Here is a 23,022-nt window from a genome sequence, read left to right on the forward strand (position 1 = left end):
GAGAATCTAAGGCACAGAAAGGCTACACGATTTGACTGAACTCGCATAGCAGGTCTGCCGTATAGAAGAGCAAGGAACGTAAACCCAAACTTCTGTAGTCCTATTTGTTTCACATTACACAGATTTATAGGAGAACCATTCAAGTTAATCGGATATCAAAGGAAACAAGCAAAACAAAATGCAAAGTTAATAAAAACAAACCACCCCCCCAAAATAAACTAAAAAAACTAAAAAAAACCCAGTAAACACCTCAGTCTGTATACCTTATTTTGACTTTTACCCCTCAAGACTGGCACGTAATTAATTTTGTTTGTACAGACTGCTTCTGAAGCTTAATCATTTGACTTTAAAGTCAGTCTCGTGAATCGGCCCATAGTTGGGCAAAGCGGTCAATTTAGCCGTTCTACATGTTCTTGTAACTGTTCTAACTAAATGATCACTTTTCTGTAAATGAACCCTGAACTCAATGCCACCTCCAGGTTGTTTTTAATTCTAGCCCTCTTGCCTGTTTCTCTCCATAGCGTGCGAACTTTACTACGATAAAAAAGCCGCCACCTTTGGTGTTGAGATTGCTTAATTGTTACATATAGTCAAGAAACATCCATTCTTTCATCCCTACAAAGCTCTTTTTTTAAGTTTGAAGTTTAAAAGCATTAATCGACCTGTAACATTGTTCTAACTGAATAGTGTCTGTGAACCTAAATAACCAAACTTCGTTCAATCATTCCCCTAACCTTTAAAGCTGTCACTGGGAAAAAGAAAAACTGCCACTCATTTTTTGTGATACTTTCCAAATATAAACACAATCTGGACTTTTGCATGCCCACAGTTATTCCTGTCCCAAGACAGATCATAAGAACTAGGGATAAAAGCCATTCTTTTTTCATTATTATAAGTCTTTAAATTAGATTTAGCATTATTAAAAAATTAAAATTAGCCATTGTGCTTGCTTCATATTAGAAGAGGACTAACTCTGAGAACAGTTTTATTTAAAAAAAACTCTTAACTTTGTTACTATGAGTATGATGTGATGTTCAATAATGATGAATAAATAGTGATCAGTTAACTATTAACTTTGTGCCCAGAATTACAAAATCAGCTTGGATTTATCCTTATTCTGGCATAAAGCAATGCTGTAACTTGTGTTGTTTTCATTATAAACCCCTTAAATTAAGGGGCATATAATACATTTACAAATCTCTTGAGATTAAAATTTTGCCCAAGGGTTTAAATGAGGTATGGTAACATATTTATATGATTAATTCCTATCCTTCTTCCCCCCGTCCCCCCACCCCAAAAAAAAAAAAAAAAAAAAAAAACAGACCAAACCAAACACCCGCTAGCAAAATTCTTTTCAGGATGGGTTGCAATCAGTATTTCCACCAATTTTAAAGGGCTTTGGAACAGATACAGAGCAGACTGTTTTTTGGAAGCACTGAGCGCCCAGCAGCTTCCTTTTGAAGTCAGTGGAAGATGCTGAGTGCTCAGTGCTTGAGAGAATTGGGTCGCTTATTTAGCTGCTTAAATATTAATTTAGGAGCCTACGCTTAGACACCCATTTCTGAAAAATTGTCACAGAGGTTTTAAATCGACCACGTCCTTTCAATGTATAAATCAGTGGTAAGCTCAGACATTTGGATCTGTAGATGACAAAATTCCTCTTTATTTAACAATTTATGTAATCCCAATTCCTTTTTGCAATTAATTGATGCTTCAAAAAGATATCATAGAATCGTAGAGTTAGAAGGGACCTCAGGAGGTCATCTAGTCTAACCCTCTGCTCAAAGGAGGACTAACCTCAGCTAAATAATCCCAGTGAGGGTTTTTTGTCAAGCCGCAGCTTAAAAACCTCTAAAGATGGAGATTCCACCACCTCCCTAGGTAACCCATTCCAGTGCTTCACCACGCTCCTAGTGAAAAACTTTTTCCTAATGTCCAACCTAGATCTCCCCCACTGCAACTTGAGACCATTGCTCCTTGTTCTGTCATCTGCCACCACTGAGAACAGCCAAGCTCCATCCTCCCTGGAACCCCCTTTCAGATAAAGGCTGCTATCAAATCCCCCCTCATTCTTCTCTTCTGCAGACTGAACAAGCCTAGTTCCCTCAGCCTCTCCTCATAAGTCTTGTGCTTCATCATTTTCATCTAACTTCTCCACATCCTTTTTGTAGTGGGGGGCCCAAAACTGGACACTACTCTAAATGCGGCCTCACCAATGCCGAATAGAGGGGAATAATCACTTCCCCCGATCTGCTGGCAATGCTCCTCCTAATGCAGCCCAATATGCTATTAGCCTTCTTGGCAACCAGGGCATACTGCTGAATCATATCCAGCTTCTTATCCACTGTAACCCCCAAGTCCTTTTCTGCAGAACTCCTGCCTAGCTCGTCGGTCCCCAGTCTGTAGTGGTGTATGGGATTCTTCCGTCCAAAGTGCAGGACTCTGCACTTGGCCTTGTTGAACCTCATCAGATTTCTTTTGGCCCAATCCTCCAGTTTGTGTAGGTCCTTCTGTATCCTATCCCTACCTTCCAGGGTATATACCACTCCCCCTAGCTTAGTGTCATCTGCAAACTTGCTGAGGGTGCAATCTACTCCATCCTCCAGATCATTAATGAAGAGGTTGAACAAAACCGGCCCCAGCACCGACCCCTGGGGCACTCCGCTTGTGACCGGCTGCCAGCTAGACATGGAGCCATTGATCACTACTTGTTGAGCCCTGTGCTCTAGCTAGTTCTCTATCCATTTTATAGTCCATTCATCCAACCCATACTTCTTTAACTTGCTGATAAGAATACTGTGAGAGACCGTATCAAAAGCTTTGCTAAAGTCAAGGTATATCACGTCCACCGCTTTCCCCACATCCACAGAGCCAGTCACCTCTAATACAGATAAATTAAAAAAGCCAGTGATTCTTACCAAGATCCAACATCTCCCTTTCATTTTACTGGGAAGGGGACCATAGAGAGCAACTATAAACAAGGTAAATCCACAACTCACTAGTAATCAGATTTTTACATTGGATTCTAAGGCTACACAAAAAAAAGTACCTGTGAGCAGCAACGAATCTGTAAGAGCAAGGCTGGTCTTGTAAGTGCAGACAGACAGGCACTCTCTGAGTAACGTCTCAAAGGTATATTTAATATCCAGTATGCCTCTGGCTGACTGAAGAGTTTAAAAGAAAGTGGATTTTTTAAAGGATAATAATCCATATATTCTATGTCTAGATCTATGCATATGAGAGAAAATATTTATTAAATGAACAGAATGTCATTTAATAAATCTCCCTTGTTTTTTGTTCTTCTCTCAATGTATCTTGGCAAGTCTTTTCATGCTTTCCTCAAATTGTCCCTCAGTCGAACTTATCCGTAATGTCTAATAATGATTCCCTTGCTTTCCTACTCTCCATTTGCACAGTGTTTTCTCCTTCCTATCCTCACAGTCTCTCCATTACATCAGTGGGTTAAACACCAGGGAGGGAGAGGAGTTATTTTAGCAACAATCTGGACACAAGAACAAATGGATATAAATTTGCCATAAACAAGTTTAAGCTTGAAATTAAATGAAGGTTTCTAACCATCAGAGGAGTGACGTTCTGGAATAGCCTTCCAAGGGGAGTAGTGGGGGGCAAAAAACCTAACTAGCTTTAAGACTGAGGTTGGTAAGTTTATGGAGGGGATGGTATGAGGAGACTTCCTACAATGGCACGTAGCTGATCTGTGACTGCTAGCAGCAAAGGCTGGTGATGGGACACTAGATAAGGAGGGCTGAATTTCTATAGAGAATTCTTTCCTGGGTGTCTGGCTGAAGGGCACTGCCCAAATGGCTCAGGGTTTAACTGATCGCCACATTTGGGGTTGAGAAGGAATTCTCCTCCAGATCAGATTGGCAGAGACCCTGGGGGGTGTGGTGAGGGGTTGTTTTGCCTTCCTCTGCAGCATGGGGCACAGGTAACTTGCAGGTTTAAACTAGTGTAAGTGGTGGATTCTCTGTAACTTGAAATCTTTAAATCATGATTTGAAGACTTCAGTAACTTAGTCTGAGATTAGCAGTCTATTTCAGGCGCGCGTGGGTGAAGTTCTGTGGCCTGTAACATTCAGGAGGTCAGACTAGATGATCATGATGGTCCCTTCTGACCTTAAAGTCTATGAGTCTATTAATCTCTTCCAGTCCTTATTCCCTGTCTCTCACACAAAGTTCTCTTCTTTCCCCAAATCCATTCACATGTAATCTGAACACACACCCATCCATACCCTTCCTCCTCCTTGCACACCCCACTGCTAACACCCCCTCACTACACACAAGCTCCCAGTCAATCCCAGCTAATACTGCTAAACTATGGGGGAGCAGGTAGGCTCCTTTATGGTCTTTTGGGAGTGGTAAATAGCCTTACTTTTGTCCTACCAGATGCTGAAAGACATTTCATATTGCAGATCAAAGTTTCCAGGGCTAGTGGGTTAGAAAAATCTTTTTACTTTTAAAACTAAAGACACTAGACCCGGAGTCACTGAGACTCGAGAAACAAGAAGCCCCGCCCAATGCCAATTTTACAGTCACTTATCAGAGAGCAGTGATAATTCAATGTACACACTACCGTTGTTTCAAGTGGCAGTTATGTGCCTTGCATCACCAGATTTATGATTTATATGGAAAAGAACAGGGAAAATTACTCCAATTGGCTCAAAGGTAAAAAGAAAGGTAAGTGGTAGCCCAGCCATGCAATGCTTTACATTCCATGAAAACATTTAATAGTCACTCATGGCATTCATGCCAAGAGCTACAGGCTACCTGCTGTTGCTGGCTGCGTAGGTCTGTTATCTCTTTCTGATCCTCATCATGAAGTCGCTTCATTTCCTCACATGACTGTTGGAGATGGTTATGCTCTCGCACCAACTGCGTATTCTTCCTCTTCAAGGTATCGATGTCCTCCTTGAGCTGTGACTGGTCACTCAGCAGTCGACTATGCAACGTGCTGGAAAGGCACAAAGAAAGAGCATTTAGATGAAAACTTTAGGGGAAGCCCTCTTCATGACAATGCACTAACCCATATGAAACAAAGGCGAAGTTTCAAACTAAAAAAGGCAAATGAAATTAGCTCATTTCTTCAGATCTGAATATTCCAAACGCCATGTGCCTGCTAAATCCTACTGAAGAAAGACAGGCAGCTCAACCAGAGAACTTCTAGAGTTAAAAGCGATTTGTTAGGTCTGCACAGCATTAAAACAGATATATTATAGATTTATGAACAAAGAGCTCCCCCACCCCTCCTCAGTAGACTGTTTCAACAAGCAAATTGCTAAACAGACACAGAACTGGTGTCCGGAAAAGATCTTCAAGGCAAGTAAATTAGCCTGCATATTCAACATATTTGAACAGTGCAACATCATACAATACAATAGAACAAGACAAGACATCAGAGTAGAAAGCTTTCTGCCTGTTTGAAAAAATATTTTTGAAACAAAAGCAAACACGTCTGAAGCAGGTAAAGCTACCAGTTGTCATCCCAGATTGGGTATATTGCTCGTAACAGTTGACTGGAATACGTTCTCATTTAAAATCACAAAGAAGTCACATTACTGAGCATATAATTCAAACTAATTCAGTGCAGCAGCCCAACTTTAAAGCAGATTGCTGCTGGAGCAGACCAAGAGAGAATTAAATGGTATTAAGCTGTAGTTTAGAGAAAAGAAAGACAATCGGATGTGGCCAAGTTTTATTGTTGAAAAAAAATGATTCAAATCTAACTCTCAGACCTACCAGGGAACTGTCTAAAGTCCCTATAATAAAACTGCTGCCGCCTGTAGTTGCTCTCGCTTTTTTTTTTTTTTTTTTTTATTATTAAACGAGTGGAATTAAATTTATAATTTTAAAAAAATCTGTAGAACTGTTCTATTATAAGGGCATTTTGTACTGTCCCCCCTTTCATAAGTAAGTGAGCTACATTTCCTATAAAATATAACCCATTGGAGAGCTTACAGAAATCAAATTTAAAAATCAGGCAATAACGGGGAAAAAAAATTATTTTTACAAGACTCAACATGTGCAATTCTTGCACCTGGGTCTGATCTCGGCATCTGCTATTCAGATTTCACTAGATGTTATGTTCTTTGGGGGCAGGAATGTTTTTTGTTCTGTGTTTATACAGCACATGGCAGAATCGGGGTCCTGGTCCATATCGGAGCCTCCTATCTGCTACCACAATACAAATAAATAATTAATACCATGTTAAAATCATCCTCAACCAAATAGCCCCATCCTCTCTCTTCCAAAATAGCTTCAAGAATAATTCATAGGAGAAACATTTGTATGCATAGGCCTCAAAATTAGGAATCTTGGACTAGACATCCAAAAATCACTAGTCTCTTGGAAACACAGACCAACTTTGATAAAAAGTTTTGTTGAAACTAAGCTAGTGTATTGGATGCTTAACCAAAACCTTTCAAGTTAAAGTTTTGCACTACCTAAAAGTTCACTATGGAGAAAAGTGTGCGTATCTCTGGCCAATAAAAAAATATGCTGTTTTTGATAGCCAGATAATCTCACACAGTCTTATAGAGTACCCAGTGCAAGCATAACAGTTTGCAGTTGCTTTGTATTTGTCATTTTCTAAAAGCCAAAACTGCTGTTCCTCAGAGAAAAGAGTATCTTTAGTGTACTTGTGTATGTGAGTGCAATTACAATAGAACAGTCACTCTCGACAGCCTTTTACCCCCAACAAGTAAAATTATCCTTAAAATCCCTTTACAGTATAACAGAAGTACGGATATAAAAAACAAAACAAAACTTTATAATCTCACAGATTATAGAACTGTGTTTGCAAATAAGGGAAATAAAACCCTTCTATCACTTCAAGGAGTGCAAATACGTTACATTAGCGTTTCGTGTGCACAGAAACAGCAGCTATGGGAATCTGGCTAAAAATAAAGACGTCTGTAGCTTGGTCTAGAATTTATTAGCAGGCAGAACTACTTGGAAACAGCACTAAGCACAGAGTGTTTTAGGCCTGTGATCTCGTGGAACCAACATCTAATAAATAAGAAAAAATCCATCTCTGAAAGATACTTAGATAATGACAGACAAAGGTATAAACGGGTAATATAGCATGTTGCAAGGATCTTCTATTTTTCCTCCATTTTAATCCTCCAAAGCAAAATCAACTGGCCAGATAGGATCAACAAATCACCCTGGCAAGTAGTCATGCAGCTCACTTAGTTTGCATGTGGTGACTTTTCTTATCAACATTTTTCAAATTTTGCCTGTTGATGGCCCAAGAACTACAAACCAGCCAAATCAGACAATGTCATTTCCAGATTGTTATAAATGTATCAATTCTGTGTGGTGTGCTATTAGAGAATAGTAGCCTTAAAACCACTTCAAACATTATATTTGCCTCCTTTTTTTTCTGTGCTGAATACCTTTCCAATGAATGAAAATCAGACTGGCCTAAGATCATGTATGTGTCATGTTCATTCTTGCACCAGTAACTGGTTTCAAGTCCAATATCTTGGTCATCATCAGAGCTAGAAGCAGATGCTAGTAACTTCTCGCCACAATTTCACCACATTTTCACAAGTGCTCTCTAAGACCAAAGTTAGACCAACAAAGTGATAAAATTCCCACTGACTTCAATGGAAGTGGAGTCAGGCCAATACAGAACACATTTAAAAATCCCACCTTTTTGTTTCTAGACTTGTCAGGTTATGAAATATCAGCTATTCATCACACTTGCCTAGTTACTAGTTTGCCTCACTCCCCTCCACTAAACCACAATTCCATCATGGCTTTAGAGGTTGCTACTAAAAAATCCCTAAAGAGAAAAACCAATGCTTTTTCTCTTCTGAAATCATGGAATGCCATCTTTCACATTATGTACAAAAACACTGTGAAATAAATTAAATAAAAAATATCTTCAACGGCAGAAGTTCACAAAATGTTGCGATTAAAACCATGTGAGAATTAAAACAGTAAGACAAGCATGATGGTGGCAAGAATGATGTAATGGAAATTGCCTTATTTTAAAGATGCAGTATCATGATCTGCCAGACTGAAACACTTTGGCAGACCAGTATGAATGCTTACAACACTAATCAACTTATCTGTACATTGTTGTTCACTATACACAGTGAGGAGAAGGAAATAGTTTTTACCCTACCTTTTGTATGTTACTTACTGATAAAAATCTGCCTCTTTGGCTGCTTCTTCACATCTTTTCAGTGTCTTGGTATGTTGATTCTGTAGAGACTGTAGGTCCGACATGGCTTTCATACACTGGATTTTCAATCTTTCATAATCATGACTTGGTTTTGGACTAGGCCTGCCATAGAAGGGAAAAATAAACCAGGGACTTCAATTACTACATCAGTGTAGATATTGTGAAGTGACTATTCAGTTACTATTAGCAAGTAATCACTCCAAATTTTGAGATACTGCTTTAAAAAGTTATATATTTAGAATCTATTACAGTGAGATAAGAAAATTATTCAAGGATTGATCTTGTGTCAATATGTCTCAACTTAAAAAAAAAAAAAAAAAGCAAGGCAATTCTCCTTCTAAGCCAGTAATTTCTGCATACATACCATTACATGTTTAGATTTTTGAAGTGTGCTATCACAAGGCCTTTAGCACATGCATAAAGGTTTTTTTTTTTGTTTTTTTTTTTGTTTTGTTTTTAAATTAAACACAATTACAAATTGATTCAATGCCTCTTGCAGCAGTCACTTCTAAAACCCCACTCAGCCAACCCCCTTCTCTGGGAAAAACATATCCTGAAAGTCATCAACAGCAGAGTTTGATGGACTAGAGAGTGAGGAGTACATTTAGGACTGGAGCACACCTCTGTAAAAACACTCTCTAGCAGCCCCACGTAAACCAGAGAACGACTAGTTCCAATATCTCAAATGCTGTGGAAACATGGGAAGAGAGAAAGCCTCAAAAAGGTAGGGAAGAATTAAAAATAATCCAGGCTTTCTAAATTAGAATATGAGCAGTGTTAAAATTTCACCCAGAAAGCAAGTGGTAGTCAGTATGGAACAGAGAGCACAGGTTTAGTGAGCTCACTAGGGAATATCCCACTTAAAAAGCCAACTATCGTATTTGGCACAAGCTGTATTTTTGGGATGGTTTATGATTTTAAGGTATAACCCTATGAAGAACCGTGGCAAGATCTCCACCCTAAAAGAAAAGAGGCTTTTAAGTACTCATAATGCTACTGTTACCATAATATTTGAACACCTCTCAGTCTTTAATTTATTTATCCTCACAACACCCCTGTGAAATAGAAGTACTTCTCCCAGTTTTACAGATGGGGAAATGAAACAGACACACATCAAGGGCTTGTCTACATTTACAGTGTTGCAGTGGCGCAGCTGCAGCTCCCCGAGAGCCGATAGCCACGATGACAGGAGAAGCTCTTCCATCGACATAGCGCCGTCTACACCAAGAGTTTGGTCAATATAATTGCACTGTAAAATCCACACCACTGAGCAATGTAGTTATACCAACAGAAGTTTGTAGTGCAGATCGGCGCCAAGTGACTTGCCCAAGGTCCCTGGGCAGAACAGGGACCTTAACCTGGCTCTCTCGAATCTTGGGCTAGTAACCTAACCACCACACAATCTTTCCTCTCTATAAATAGTATATATACTGTAAAGAGATATAACTATTATAAAAGGATTATTTTCTTTAACAGGAACTCAAATTTATATTACCAACTCAGATACCTTTTCCAGGGACAACAGCAGCGTTATTATACAGAATAAAACTTCCCTTCTACATAAATTAGTCAGTCACAGTTAACTCTGCTTTCCTGGTTTAGCCTGCCAGCCCTGTTCTCCTCAATGAATTTCAAATGGGTACCAAGTGCACACACCTGTGACAGCATAATTTATCCACTTAGCTCATGCTGCTAAATTCAACATCTGTCAAAGTGTTATGATCATATTTTAAGCTATTACAAATGAATGATAAAATATGTCAGACTCAAATTTAACTGCATACAGCAGACATGTTCAATACTCCACGAGTTATTTTTTTCAGATAAAATATCTATGATCATTTTTTAAGAATACACACCACTAATAGCTTACAGAGATGTGCAAACTACAAGCCACTGTAAATCAAGGTGACGTCAGTAACTGGAATTTAAAATTATATCAGAATGACTGGATGATGATGATAAAGAAAATAAAATCATCTACCTTAACTAGCAATTAGACTCATATTTATCATGTACTCACACACAACTCAAACTTACTAAGCTAAGAGGCAATTTTTGTTTGTAAACTTGAAGTTGTGTGAAACTCTGCTAATTTTAGTGTTGGTAACAAACCAAACTAGCAGAATTTTTTCCTAAGGTGGTTTTGGCCCATTAAACTTCTGTAGAAACTAAATTAAACTCTTTTGCTGTCTCTCTGGATAGCCACAATATTTTTTTAAGACTGAGTTTTTTAGTTTCACAATGAAACTTTTGACAGTCACATGATCAGTCTCCTGGATCCTCTAAAAATCAAAACAAACCTGTAGGCAATGAAGAAAGCCGAGTGAAACTCACTGCTTTCTTTCTGAGCCTGTTCAGTCTCCTATCAAATTTTGCTCAGTTGCCAGTTTAGAGCACATTTCCCCATCCCCCAAATGCCAGAACTGCAAGCTCAGCCTGAAAAGTAATCAGGGTTCTTTCTACTTCATACATAAACAGCAGTAAGGATTCTGGAACTGAAATTTAGCTGGCAGTTCAAATTTTTTTCTTCATGTTCTCCCATTAAGAATGCCAAGCAGCAGAATACTCCTTTATTAACAGTGCTATATGAGGTATCATCAGCAGCAACTGTTAAGAGTATTGCCCTTTCAAAATTTAATCCAAGTTACCAAAAATAAAAAATTTATTCTGCAATTATCCACCCCCCTGACAGAAGCATCCAAAAGCCAGGTATTACTTAAATGAGGCTTCGGGGTGAAATTATTGAAAGCAGACACCATCTGTTCAACAGAGTAATTAAAATTATGTTAATTGAAGCACTGTTTAAAATCCCAGTGAATACACTACGCTTATTGAGTCCCTTTAATACATGCTCATATTAAGCTCAAAATCAGAAATGTACATTTGGCAAAATATTTCAGCGTGAGAGATTTAACCAAAGGGCCACTGATAAGTCCATCTGAAAAGGCAAACAAACATTTGTTTCACATCTGTAAAGTAAGAAGAAAGAATGTCCAAGTATATTTCAAACTCTGCTGAAGTTAACATTTAGAATACCTACATTATTCCCAGCTGAGTCCTATAAACACAGAGAAATATTGTAGGCATACACCATCTAACCTACACAATCGTGGAGCTAATGACAATGACACTGGCACATGTATCCTAGATAGCCAGTCCAAAAGGGAACAGAAAAAACAAAAAAACCAGCCAGTCTGGCTGGTGCTCTCTAGCCATCCGGGGCAGGGCTGTGATGGAACAGGGGGTGGGGCTTCCAGCGGAAGGGGTGGGGCTGGGAGCTAACCTCAACGAGCTGGCGGTTCATGAGCTGCCCATGAATGAAAGGAGACTCAGGCCTGTGGAGAAGGGGCTCATACCCAATGATAAATGAACTTCCATGAACTGGAGTGCTGCCAACCCCCCATATGAACCAAACTTCAAAGTGAGTTCCAAAAAGGCCCTACTGTAGGCACATGATATTTGTCTTCTGTTGAGGTAACACCCAGGAACTACAAAGCTATATCTTTTCATCAGCCGCATGAGTCAGTAACGAATGGGAGTGCCAGGTATACACACTCTGGAAGCAGTATATACACATTTTGCAACCTGTTCACTGTTTTAACTGCTTTAATTGAGTGGGAGTCCATGTAACTCATGAAAACCAAAACACATACAACACTCCTTAAAGACATGTATTCAAATATATATGTGGGTTTTTTTCTTTTTCTTTCTTTTTTTTTTTTTTTTACCTGCAGTCATCAAAGGTTGATCCAGGAGATGAAAGTGCAAGGCGCTTACGTAACTCATCCCTCTCACGTGTAACCTGACGGAGCTGAAATAAAATAGTCTCTAGTTTCTCGTTCATCTGCCTTGTGTCTAAGACAGGTGGTGGGGACGATGCTTTGCCTGTCGTACCTGATAAGAACATAAACATTTGGATTAGATTGTCAGATAACTTGAACAAATACCATTTCATTATAATTAGCCAGGCTAAACAGAAAAATCATGCATAAGCCTTTAGGTGTAATTCTTGTTTTAAAAAAACTCAAGCTGCAGCCCTACACGCTGGCTCGTGAGGTGCTCCAATGAATTCACTCAGACTCTGACTGGGTGCAGGGATCTGACTGCGGAGACTGGTTTGCAAGATCAGGACCCTTAAATACTTGTCAACAGAGTCACCAACAAATACAGGTACTAGAAATGCATGACATTTTATGGGAAATATGTAGCAGCAGATAGAGAGGCCTTTGTCTACACTGGAAATTTGTCCCTGTTGCAGACATTGGTTGCCAGCTGCTGGTATCGTTGCACTGTTGCAAATCCCTATTATGGGCAAAGCCACTACTGACAATATTTACTGCATGCTTGAAACTGGACTATGGTCCATCAGCGCACATAGCAGCTTTGCTAGTCTACATTCGGAACAGCAACAATGCGAGCTGCTTCAGAATTCGCCCCCACACACACACACTTTGCAAAACAGTGAACAGATATTATTAGGTTAAGTATTACAACTGACACTTTTTAAAATAATTTGACCTTTAAATAACGATTTACCATCACTGATGATTCAGGATGAGCCAAAAATAAAACACAGAAATCCAGATTTGAAACAGTTTCTCAAGTTTCACTAAATCAGCTGCCAGAACACAATTCATGCCCAAACATTGTGGAGCAAGATCATACAAAAATCCATGAAGACACTAAACATTATTTAACAGCTTTGACATTCAAAAAAAGAAAATGTGGAATCTAATACTGAGTGACAAAGCAATTCAATACCCCTTGACACATCACAACAGATCAATCTAGTATATTTAAAAAATGGCTTTAAAAAAATATGAAGGTCCATATGAAAAGTATTGTTCATTACATTTTACATGTCATTTGCTAAAATGACTTTACCACACACTTATCAAGTGGAATTACACAACAGAGTCTCCCGAATGGGTTGTCACACGTTAGTTTTCTATAGCCTAATCATTGTTTGTTTAATTTCAGTGGTGACTGATGATACATATTCCCTCAAAAGACAGTTACAAACATCCATGGATCAGGTCACTGTCAGAAGAGGTTAACTTAAAGCCAAGACTTGTTAATCTGAAGTATTATGTTTCAAAACATCCTGGCATTAAATTCTGTTGCAATTTTAGTTCTGCCAGTTAACCATCAGATTCTTATCTTAGATGCACTGTAGTGAATTCTGAGATGCAGGTCACAGATCAGAAATTATAATCTAGATCTATGTTGGAATTGTAATTCTGCAATTTTCTAATGCAGTTTTCCACAAGAAAAAAAAACTGAAATTGTCTGAGTTTAATATTTTAAAAAATAATGTAGAGTATTTTAAAGTGAAGCCTCGTTAAGATGTGCTTTTATTATAATCACACCTGCTTTCACCTGAGGTTCTCAAAGCACACTACAAAGGTAGGTAGTTATCCCCACTTTAAGGATAGGTAACCCGAGGCATAAGGAGATTAAAGCCAAAAATTTCAAGAGTGCTACTGATTTTGGGTGCATGACTTGAGACATCGTATTCTAATTTTCAGAAGAGCTAGCCACCCATAACTTGAAATGAATGAATGGACTCAGCACTTTGGAAAATTACACCCATGTCTCTCAGATAGGGTGCGCAAAAATGGAGGTAACCAAAACAAATGGCAATTTGAAAGTGTTGGCCTAGGTGACTTACCCAAAACAACGTAACAAGAAATAGTTGGGAGCAGAATCAACACATGCTTAGACAAAGAACAGTCCCTTTCAGCATTCAGTATGAAAGCCTGTTCCTACCACAAGATAAACCAGTAATTAAAAAAAAAAGTGCAAGAAGAAATCCAATGCACTGTACAGTTTTGCTAGATTAGAGATGATAAAAGGCAGATTCATTTTGTTCTACAAGAACCCACCACCTGCCTTCTTTCTCTGGTGTTTTTTTGGTTGGAGATTTAGAATCAAATTATTTCCTAAGGCACACTCCCAACTCCTATTGATTTCAAGGCACTGAACGTGTTAGATACCGAATATTTGTGTAAGTTTGGCTCAGTTTGGCATCACCTCCACCTTCTCATAGTTTTACTTTATAAACTCACCCAAGTTCTCCATGGTTTGCCTGTGATACAGAGGCTACAGCTGGGACTGTTCATATCCTAGGTGAAGGACTGAACTGAACACATCATTGCATCCCATATTCATATACTGCTGGGACTTCACCTGTAGTCCCACTGTATTGAGGATCTGGCCCCTTATCTCTGACCACTGAACTGATATTTCATGGGGAGTGGTAACACAAGTAATATGCAAACAGCAGCTATGTGGCTCATTCCAACAAGGTTTTTAAAATACTGTAATAAACCAGTGAACTAATTTCATTAGACCGTGAACTCTCTGAGGTAGTGATCACCCTTCAATCAAGTGACCTGGACAGAGAAAGGTAGCTAAATGTGTGTGTGACTTTATGCATGTGAATATTCCCATAGACTGCAATGGGACAATTTGTACTTTGAGTTATGCATGCTTAAGAAACTTCCTGCATCAGGGCCTATGTTTGTACAGCACCTTGCACAATGGGGTCTCTGTTTTATTGGAGTGTCTTGATGCTCATGCAGTTGATATATATAAAATAGCATTTATTGTTTATGACTAGTTTTTCAATCTAAATAATGATTTAGTTCTATAACAACAAAAATGGAAGATTAGTAACCATGAGAATTGTTCTAAAGTCCATCTATGGCAGAAACAGACACCCCTAAACTGAATTCTCATTGGACTATCTTCAACATGAGTTGCAAATGGGCCTCCTTCACATCTCTCCTCAACCCGTAAGGTACCCCCAGCCCTCTACCAAATTCACAAATGTCACCACTAAGCAAAATTAAGGCCCATCTCTTTAGGGTAGTTTTTCCAATCCCAATGAATAGTTCAGCATCATTTTGGACTGCTGTGTAAAATACAAAACTATTTTTATTGGACCAAGTTCTGTTGGTGGAAGGTGCAAGGTTTCAAGCTACTTAGAGCTCTACCCAAAAGCTTGTACCATCCACCAACAAAAGTTGGTCCAATAAAAGATAACACCTCACTACCTTCTTTCTCATATCCTGGGACCAACATGGCTAAAACACTGCGAACATATATAAAATAACAGTTCTAAACTACATGCAGACTGATGGTTTGTAATGCAAAGAAATGGTGGAGAACACAATGGGTACATAAAAATGACAGATGACGTAGATAAACAGAGACAATAAGTAGGAAAGGAAGAAAAAAGATCTGGAGCGCTTTCTTTTTTTTAAATAATTAAGAGCGTAAGAATGGCTATACTGAGTTAGACCAATGGTCCATCTAGCCCAGTATCCTGTCTTCCAACAGTGGCCAATGCCAGGTGCTTCACAGGGAATGAACAGAACAGGTTATCATCAAGTGATCCATCCTGTCACCAATTCCCAGCTTCTGGCAAACAGCAATTATGTGGACATATGCTGTGAAACAGTGTTATTTAATGGATAAGCGGAGACCTAGAAACAGATAAATCTGTGTTCTAATTCCAGTTCTGCTACTGACTCGCTGTGTGGTTTTTAGGCAAGTCACTCTCTCTGCTGCAGTCTACGTATCTCTCTCTACTTGCACTGAAATATTACATGGTTTATAAGAATTCTAATAATAATAATGTAACGATAACTGGGATGATCCTTGAACTGGTTGCTGACAAATGCTTACTCCATAGGAAAAAAAACAAATAGGAAGACCTGCGTGCCTGATGATGATGGAAAAGCCTGTTGGTCAAGAACAGTTCATTGTTAAGCAAAGATTAACCCCTCTACTTACTCCCATGGCCAATGTTTGCTTGGGTTATCAACTATGTACAGTCTGAGCAAACTCATTAAGGCTGCTCTGGGGACTTAAGCATATGAACTGTTGAGTTCTCTATTTCTTCACCTCATTTTTCTTGCCCCCTTTGTGACACAGATAGCAATGTCCAGTGCCTGTCTTCTTTGGACTAGAAGAGCATCCTTGCACACAGGTTAAAAAAAAAAAAAAAAATCTAAGCTAAGGAACCAGTTTCATTTAATAATGTGGGAGGGCAGCTAGCCTTATATGACAAGTTCTCATGATATGCAGCCTCAAAACTGGAAAACAACTACTTTTAATTTAATAAGTTGTCACTTCTTCATATACCTTCAGAATAAGAGATTTGAACTCAAGAGTTTCAAAATTAAAAATGCAGAATAAAACTACATTGTTTTTCCACCTGGCTCAATTCACCTCATTAATTTTGTCACAAGTATTGATAAAGTAAAGCAAAAATGATAATTATTGAAACTCTAGATAAAAAAGATTTATACCCTTTGCCTTGTGTCAATACAAAAACTTATAACGCAAACATCTCCCTTCCCATCCCTACAAAAAAAGTCAGGGAAGCTTATTTGCCCAATTTACTAACAACTTTACATTTTTAATAATGCTATGAGATCTTTTGTACTATTGTGTGTGACTTGAACATGTTCCAAGTAACTTGGGTAAGCTTCTAACTCGTAAGAAAAATTTAATACTCTTTGTTTCCCTTAAAGGGAATTTTTCTAGGTGAATGCTAAAAATCTTTTATTTCATCTGACATCTTGACATAGTGCAAGGAAAGTGACCTGTGCTTACAGCTCTGTATTCTTTTTCCACCTGATTGCACACTTTACACAACAGTATTTCCTTTCTATACTTTAGCCTATCAAATTGGTCTGAACGTGCACAAGTTTAAAGGCTAAAGGTCCATTATCTAAATTATGCTGCCTTTCAGTAATATACCTGCTTTCTCAGACAAACCAGATTTGTCAAAAAGTATTCATACAATTGCTGCCAAGTGCAACTTGTTTGTCTGCTTACATAACCCTCACATCTAGCCTCAAGAACCAATCAGCATGCAGGTCACCTTTTTTGGCCTACCTCCAGGTAAGTTGTGTTCCACTAACCACTGAAATAGTCTTACTGTTCTACTAGGGTCATGGTTTGTAAGAATTTTGCTTACATTTTACTACATACATAAAATCTGCATGACACAATAACACTTACACTTCAACATTAAATGTTCACAAAACAATCACTCCATATCTGACCTCTCAGTCCTCATCCTCAAAACCAAACCTGCACAACACCTTCCAAAGATGAGCCTGGGAGCTTAAATTCATAATTTTGTTAGACACTAGAAATCATGGACTCAATAAAGGAACTGGATTTATAGTTCATTAAAACAATCTATAATCCACTTTGTCCTACAATTGCAGATGTGTCAACTGCCCACTTCACCTTGAATGGTCTATTATAATATATTAACTCTTTATGCTAAAGGATCTCTGTTCCACTTTATATTTAGTTGTGATACACAAAGCTCTTCTTTGGGTAAGGTCAAAAGCTTGACTCTTTCACTAACAGAAGTTGGTCCACGTTTTCACATTAATATTTAAGCAGGAAAGTCAATATCCAGATTTTGCAGGTTTTCCTTCATACATTCTTTAAAAAGAGTTGAAGTAACCATACTTCAAGTACTTAAACTTCAAATATTTCTGAGTTTACAAAAGTCTGCAAAAATCCATTCCTTTTACATGCTGAAAATACAATCCATGACGACTGATCATAGAGTGGTGCATGCTGTCCCTCAAAAATATTGCTCAAAGTTAGCTCCATACATTGTGTACTTTGATATTTCCAAAAAATGACAGTCTCTGATCACAGTTTTTAAACCAAAAAAAGGAAATAGTTATGGCCAATTTTATGAGTGACGGGACTTGAAAACAAACTGGCCAAGAAACGCTGTTGTACTTGACCGTTTTGTAATACAATTCTGAATGAAGTGATGGGTGAGGAAGTACTAAATGTACCCGAGAACATGTTATAAAAACTTATTACAACACATTATAGGGCAAACCAGTCACTCACTCAATGGAGGTTACTTCTCTGTGATGCACACTTGAGATATCACACAATCCCATATGATCTAGCTAAACACAGAATCTGAGGTCATCTAACAGAATGCACACTTCAGGTTTTACCACAAAGTATTATAAACAAGTTACAGCTGTTACATTCAGATAACAAAACAAAAAAAAACAAACAAAACTATTCAGCACATCTTCAGCATGTTTTTACACATGCTGTGCATCATCTTCCACCTGAACAAACAGGGGAACTCAGCACATCAAAATATACTTTCAGTCCTGTAAATCATGACTCAGAACATTTAAAAGATTCTTGCCAAATGAAGACAAAAGACAAGAGTCAGAAGTTATTCCTAGCGGTTTATTTTTGTAGCATCTGTTTTATGAAAATGTTTATGCCAAAACAGCAGTTCACTTCAGCAAGAGCACGAGGAAAATAGGGCCATGCCCCAAAGACAAAGGATCATTTAGAGGTATATATTAGAAGTAGTATAACAGGATGACAGCAGGCAAGTGATGAGAAATATTGCAATACAAAATTTACTCTGTAGGTAAAGTAAAACCTTAGCAGAGAAAGCAACATTCCATTAAGAAAGTGAAAGGTACAATACTGAACTGTAGAGGCCACTTACTGTGACAGGCAGAAACCATAATGAGTTCTGAAAGCAAAGAGGATCATGTAATTTATGCACAAGACAAAAGAATGTGTGGCGCATGCATGCTTGTAATGCACAGTGCAGTGAACTAAAATGACCAGTGTAAAAATGTCTTTAAACTCAACTGAAAATGACTAAACTTACAATTTCTGAAAGACCTAAAGAGGGGGAGGGAAGGGTCTCTGGAAAGATTCAGGCAAAGATAAAAACACCATCTCAGCTCACTGACCTCATGCCCATAAAAGCAACAATAAGGAAGAAATAGATCTGTCAGTCCAGAAAGAATTCCTAGAACCTTGCTAGCTATAATAAGCAGAATAGAAGCAGGCTGTTTTGGAGTGTTTGCAGCTGAAACTGCTGCTTCTGTGGGATCCAACTGGAGAAGGTGACAATGCATGGCATTTTCCTGACCTACAACCCGCACACAGGAAAGAACCAGAGTCTAGATATAGGTAAGTTGACTGACTGACAGGGCACCCAACAAATTAGACAAGAGAGAACCAGCAATCCCTTTTGAAGAGTCTTTGGAACCCAAGGGCTATAAAGCAACAAGGACCTGGGCACAAAGATAGATTGATCTATAAGGAAACAGCTGAGAGCAAGAAGGGTTACTAGGCATGTGGATAGTCCAGCTGACTGAAGAAGTTAAGGAGAAAGAAGCCTTCCAGAAACATCACTAAAGGTGAAAAACACAGAGACACAAAGAGCTTGGATCCCTGGCCTTTACTCAAACCAATGTAAAGAAGTTCTGCCTAGACCTGCAGATAGTATCTTCAGGGACACCAGGATATTCTAGGACACCAAATACAAGAAAGGGAAATAGAAACCAGAAAGCGATGAACTTTCTTTGATAAAAATAAACCTCTGATAAAAAAAAACAAGTCCACGTTTTTCCATGATTAAAATGAAACTCTGAACTTTATTTTCCCTAGCCACAATATATAGGTATCAGTTGAATACAACATACTGATGTATTTACAATTAAGCAAGTTCAAAGCCTACCACTGGCATCAATTATAATAAAAAAGAATTGCAATTTGTATTTCTTACATATAAGAATTACTTGTATCTGTATTCAATATTTCCAGAAAAAAATATTTTTGGGTTTTTGTGGGTTTTTTGGTAAATGCACAATAATACTGGAAGGATCCACTCACAGTGTGTTGTTTCTTTACTGTTATTGATGGCCCTGCTATGTCTGCCTCGTTTTTTTTTTCTTTTCATTCAGTTTATGTTGTTCAGCGCTTTCCATGTGTTTTACAATTGTCTGCCCTAGAACTTAAACTACAGCCTTGCTGCATACAGTACAGAACACGTGAAATTTGTCCTTGCCAAACTCAGTGACACGGTCTTTAAGGGTGATTTTTAAAGTTTTCGGCATCTTCTCATAACTAATTACTCATGTCTGAAGGCTGAAGTGAAATTTGAGATGCATTAAAACACGAACCTTGATACACCAGAAGCAGGTTATTGGAGTATGTTTAACTATGTAAATTTAAAGCACATTAAAAAAAATTAACCACAAGAGGGGAATCTGCACACATTGAATAAGTGACACTGGCACTGTCAGTAAAATTTAGTTAATATATGTTTTTATTTTTTCACAAAATGTAAAAACTAAAGATTCTCTGTAAAAACACAAATTTGCATTTTTCCATGGCAAGCGAATTTCTAGGATCACTAGTGATGAGACACCAATGCTTACCAGAGTATGTTCTGAGCCATATATAACAGACACAGGTCTAAAATTAATAAGAATATATTAGGGGTAATTGGTACTCAAGGTACTAGTTATATGACAGGCCAAGGCAGCAGAATTTGGCCCTTAAGAAACACAGTGGGAACTAAGCCAAGAAAGAGAGGACCCGTCCCAGGGAGGTCTGACCAGTCTGTGACACAGAAGCCAAAACACTCCTAGGAGGCTGGGGGAGCAGTGTTACAAGTTTAAAAACTTTTCCAGTAAGCTCCAGTGAACTAGCCAAGTACCAGAGCCAACAATCTGATCCAAGATACAGGACCAGTTAAGTACACAAGAAGAGAACTATTTGGGAAGTGTTTTAACTGAACAATTTGTTCAAGTTTAATTTTAAAAGGCAAGTATTCAAGTTGAATGTTAACAACTACAGATTGATTTTTTCCCCCATCCTCTGTCACAAAGGCAATCAAAATTATTCTATTTGACTGCATAAAAAGTATTCTGATGTGGTATACTGTTGACTTTCTTAATGACTAAAATGATTTTCCCATTCATTTGTGGGCTTTCACCAGGCAGTAATGTAAATCTTAACACATGTTGACAAAGGAGAAGTGTCAAATGTGAGATAGCTTTACCAAGTGTAAATTTTGTGCTTGTGTTACCATAAAGGAGAAAGATTCCCATGGGCTGACCTGGAGCAAGGAGGAGGACAGTTATTCAAAAAAGCTAGAAACAAAGAATGTTTGCCCTTGACTGAAAAAGAAGCCTTGCAAAGCATGTTTATGGGTCTGTTAACACCAAATGTCCCAGTAAATACAGACACAACTCACTTTACTATTCAGAGATATGGAAACACTGAAGAAATAAAGTGAAATGAAATTGATTAAAAGACTTTTGTCAAAAATAATTAATCTGATGAACATGAATAAATTGGACACTGATAAATGAAAGACTGAAAAACAAAATTATTTGATCTTTATTGGGAATAAAATGTTTATTGCTTTGGCATAACTAAGATTTAAGGGCTCAAAATTAAGCAGCTTCAATAAAAGTTAATAAAAGACGATCTTAAAGCACATCCTTGGTTAGGCTGGTTAAGTCCACAAAAGGGCGGGCAGGGTAGCACTCACGATGGAAGTCAGGCACGTTGGACAAGCTTGGCACCTGGAGGAAAAAGCCTCAAAATCATGGTGGTGCTGGTTAAAGACGGAAAGGCAATCGTGCTGAGAAAACCCTGTATAATAATATAAAGGAGAAGGAGAGGCACTTGTGGCTAAGGGAAATAGGGCCAATTGTGAATAAATTAGAGAATTTGAGCAATATAATGGGATGTAATTAATTGATAGATAAGATAGATGAGACAACGAAGTGGCATGAAGGAACTGGGACACTATAGATAAACCAGCTTTTAAGATTAAGAAAGGAAGAAATACTACCTCAAAGGGAATGACAAGGGTCCCAGTGGTCAAGTGGCAAGGATGGAATTGGTATAATATGTCAAGAAAGACACCAAAAATAGGAAGAAATGGAGTTAACAGCATGGGAGAACGTATTTAATGCCATCATGTTAACAATAAAGAGTTTATTTTTATTCAGAAATCTCATAAAATGCTGATCTTCAGAGTCAAACACTGCCCTCGATCAACACATGAAATGCTGACTTACGTTAACTGGAGTTTCTACACAATGCTGAGGGGAGGAGGAAACTAATTTCTTTACACCCTGAAATATAGCCAAGATAAAAGAGCTATAACCAGGTAGTGTAGGCTACAGTAGGGAGGAATAGAGAAGGGGCAAATTTCAGAAATAATAATCCGGGCAGAGGGAAAGAGTGCTGGGTGAGTAGGATCTAGTAATTGAAGAGTGTAAGGAGTCACAGGCTAGTGACCAATTAAATCATGAGACATAATATGAACAGTCCAAATTAATTAAAAAAGAGACTATTTCAGAGGGTGTGGGGAGAAATAAGGATCTACTGGCTACTTTGGAGACAGAAAGACATCTGATTTTGGAAGAGGACAGGGAACAAGGTGGAGAATAAAAAGGAGGAGAGGTTCTGGAATCCAACCAAAAAAAAAAAAAAAAAAAAAATCTGTTCTACCCCATAATCTTCAGTGTATAAATGATATGGGTTAACAAGGCTAGTGGGGAGAGGGGGAAAAAGGCCCCTTAGGTAACAGAGGTGGTTGCTCCACTTTCTTTTGAATCATTCCTTTCTCCTACTTCCAGGTCCAGAATGGTAGCTTCTGGGAGAGGAAGAGGAAATGCTTTATCCATACCATTTATGAGTAAGAATTACTAGTATTGCATGCTCCCAGCTGGCACCAGTGGTAAAACATTTCTCTGCACGAGTGTTGTCCTACTCTTCCACAGCAGCTTCTTCCAGTTGTCTTGCAGACAGAAGGAACTGGCTAGTAATGCAGGGGGGGGGGGGGGAAAGAAAAAGAATATCTAATACCCCATTAAGGAGCATTCTACAGACAGTGAAGGGGGAAAAACATGGAATTACTATTTTTTAATCCCCTGGCTAAGGAGGAAAGCAGACAAATGCTGATTT

General features: G+C 38.4%; 1 protein-coding gene across 1 annotated transcript in view; it reads right to left on the reverse strand.

The window, feature by feature from the left end:
* Nucleotides 1-23,022, reverse strand: part of DLG5 (discs large MAGUK scaffold protein 5) — a 162,305-nt gene that overhangs the window by 64,275 nt on the left and 75,008 nt on the right. The window contains exons 3-5 of the mRNA XM_067539533.1: nt 11,943-12,108; nt 8,170-8,313; nt 4,788-4,971 (exon numbers count right to left, since the gene is read on the reverse strand). Coding sequence (XP_067395634.1) covers nt 4,788-4,971; nt 8,170-8,313; nt 11,943-12,108 — 494 coding nt within the window. The remainder of the gene's footprint in view (nt 1-4,787; nt 4,972-8,169; nt 8,314-11,942; nt 12,109-23,022) is intronic.

Source organism: Emydura macquarii, unplaced genomic scaffold (assembly GCF_026122565.2).
Source record: "Emydura macquarii macquarii isolate MOO-44397 ecotype Brisbane River unplaced genomic scaffold, CSIRO-AGI_Emac_v2 contig_67, whole genome shotgun sequence".
Classification (NCBI taxonomy): domain Eukaryota; kingdom Metazoa; phylum Chordata; order Testudines; family Chelidae; genus Emydura; species Emydura macquarii.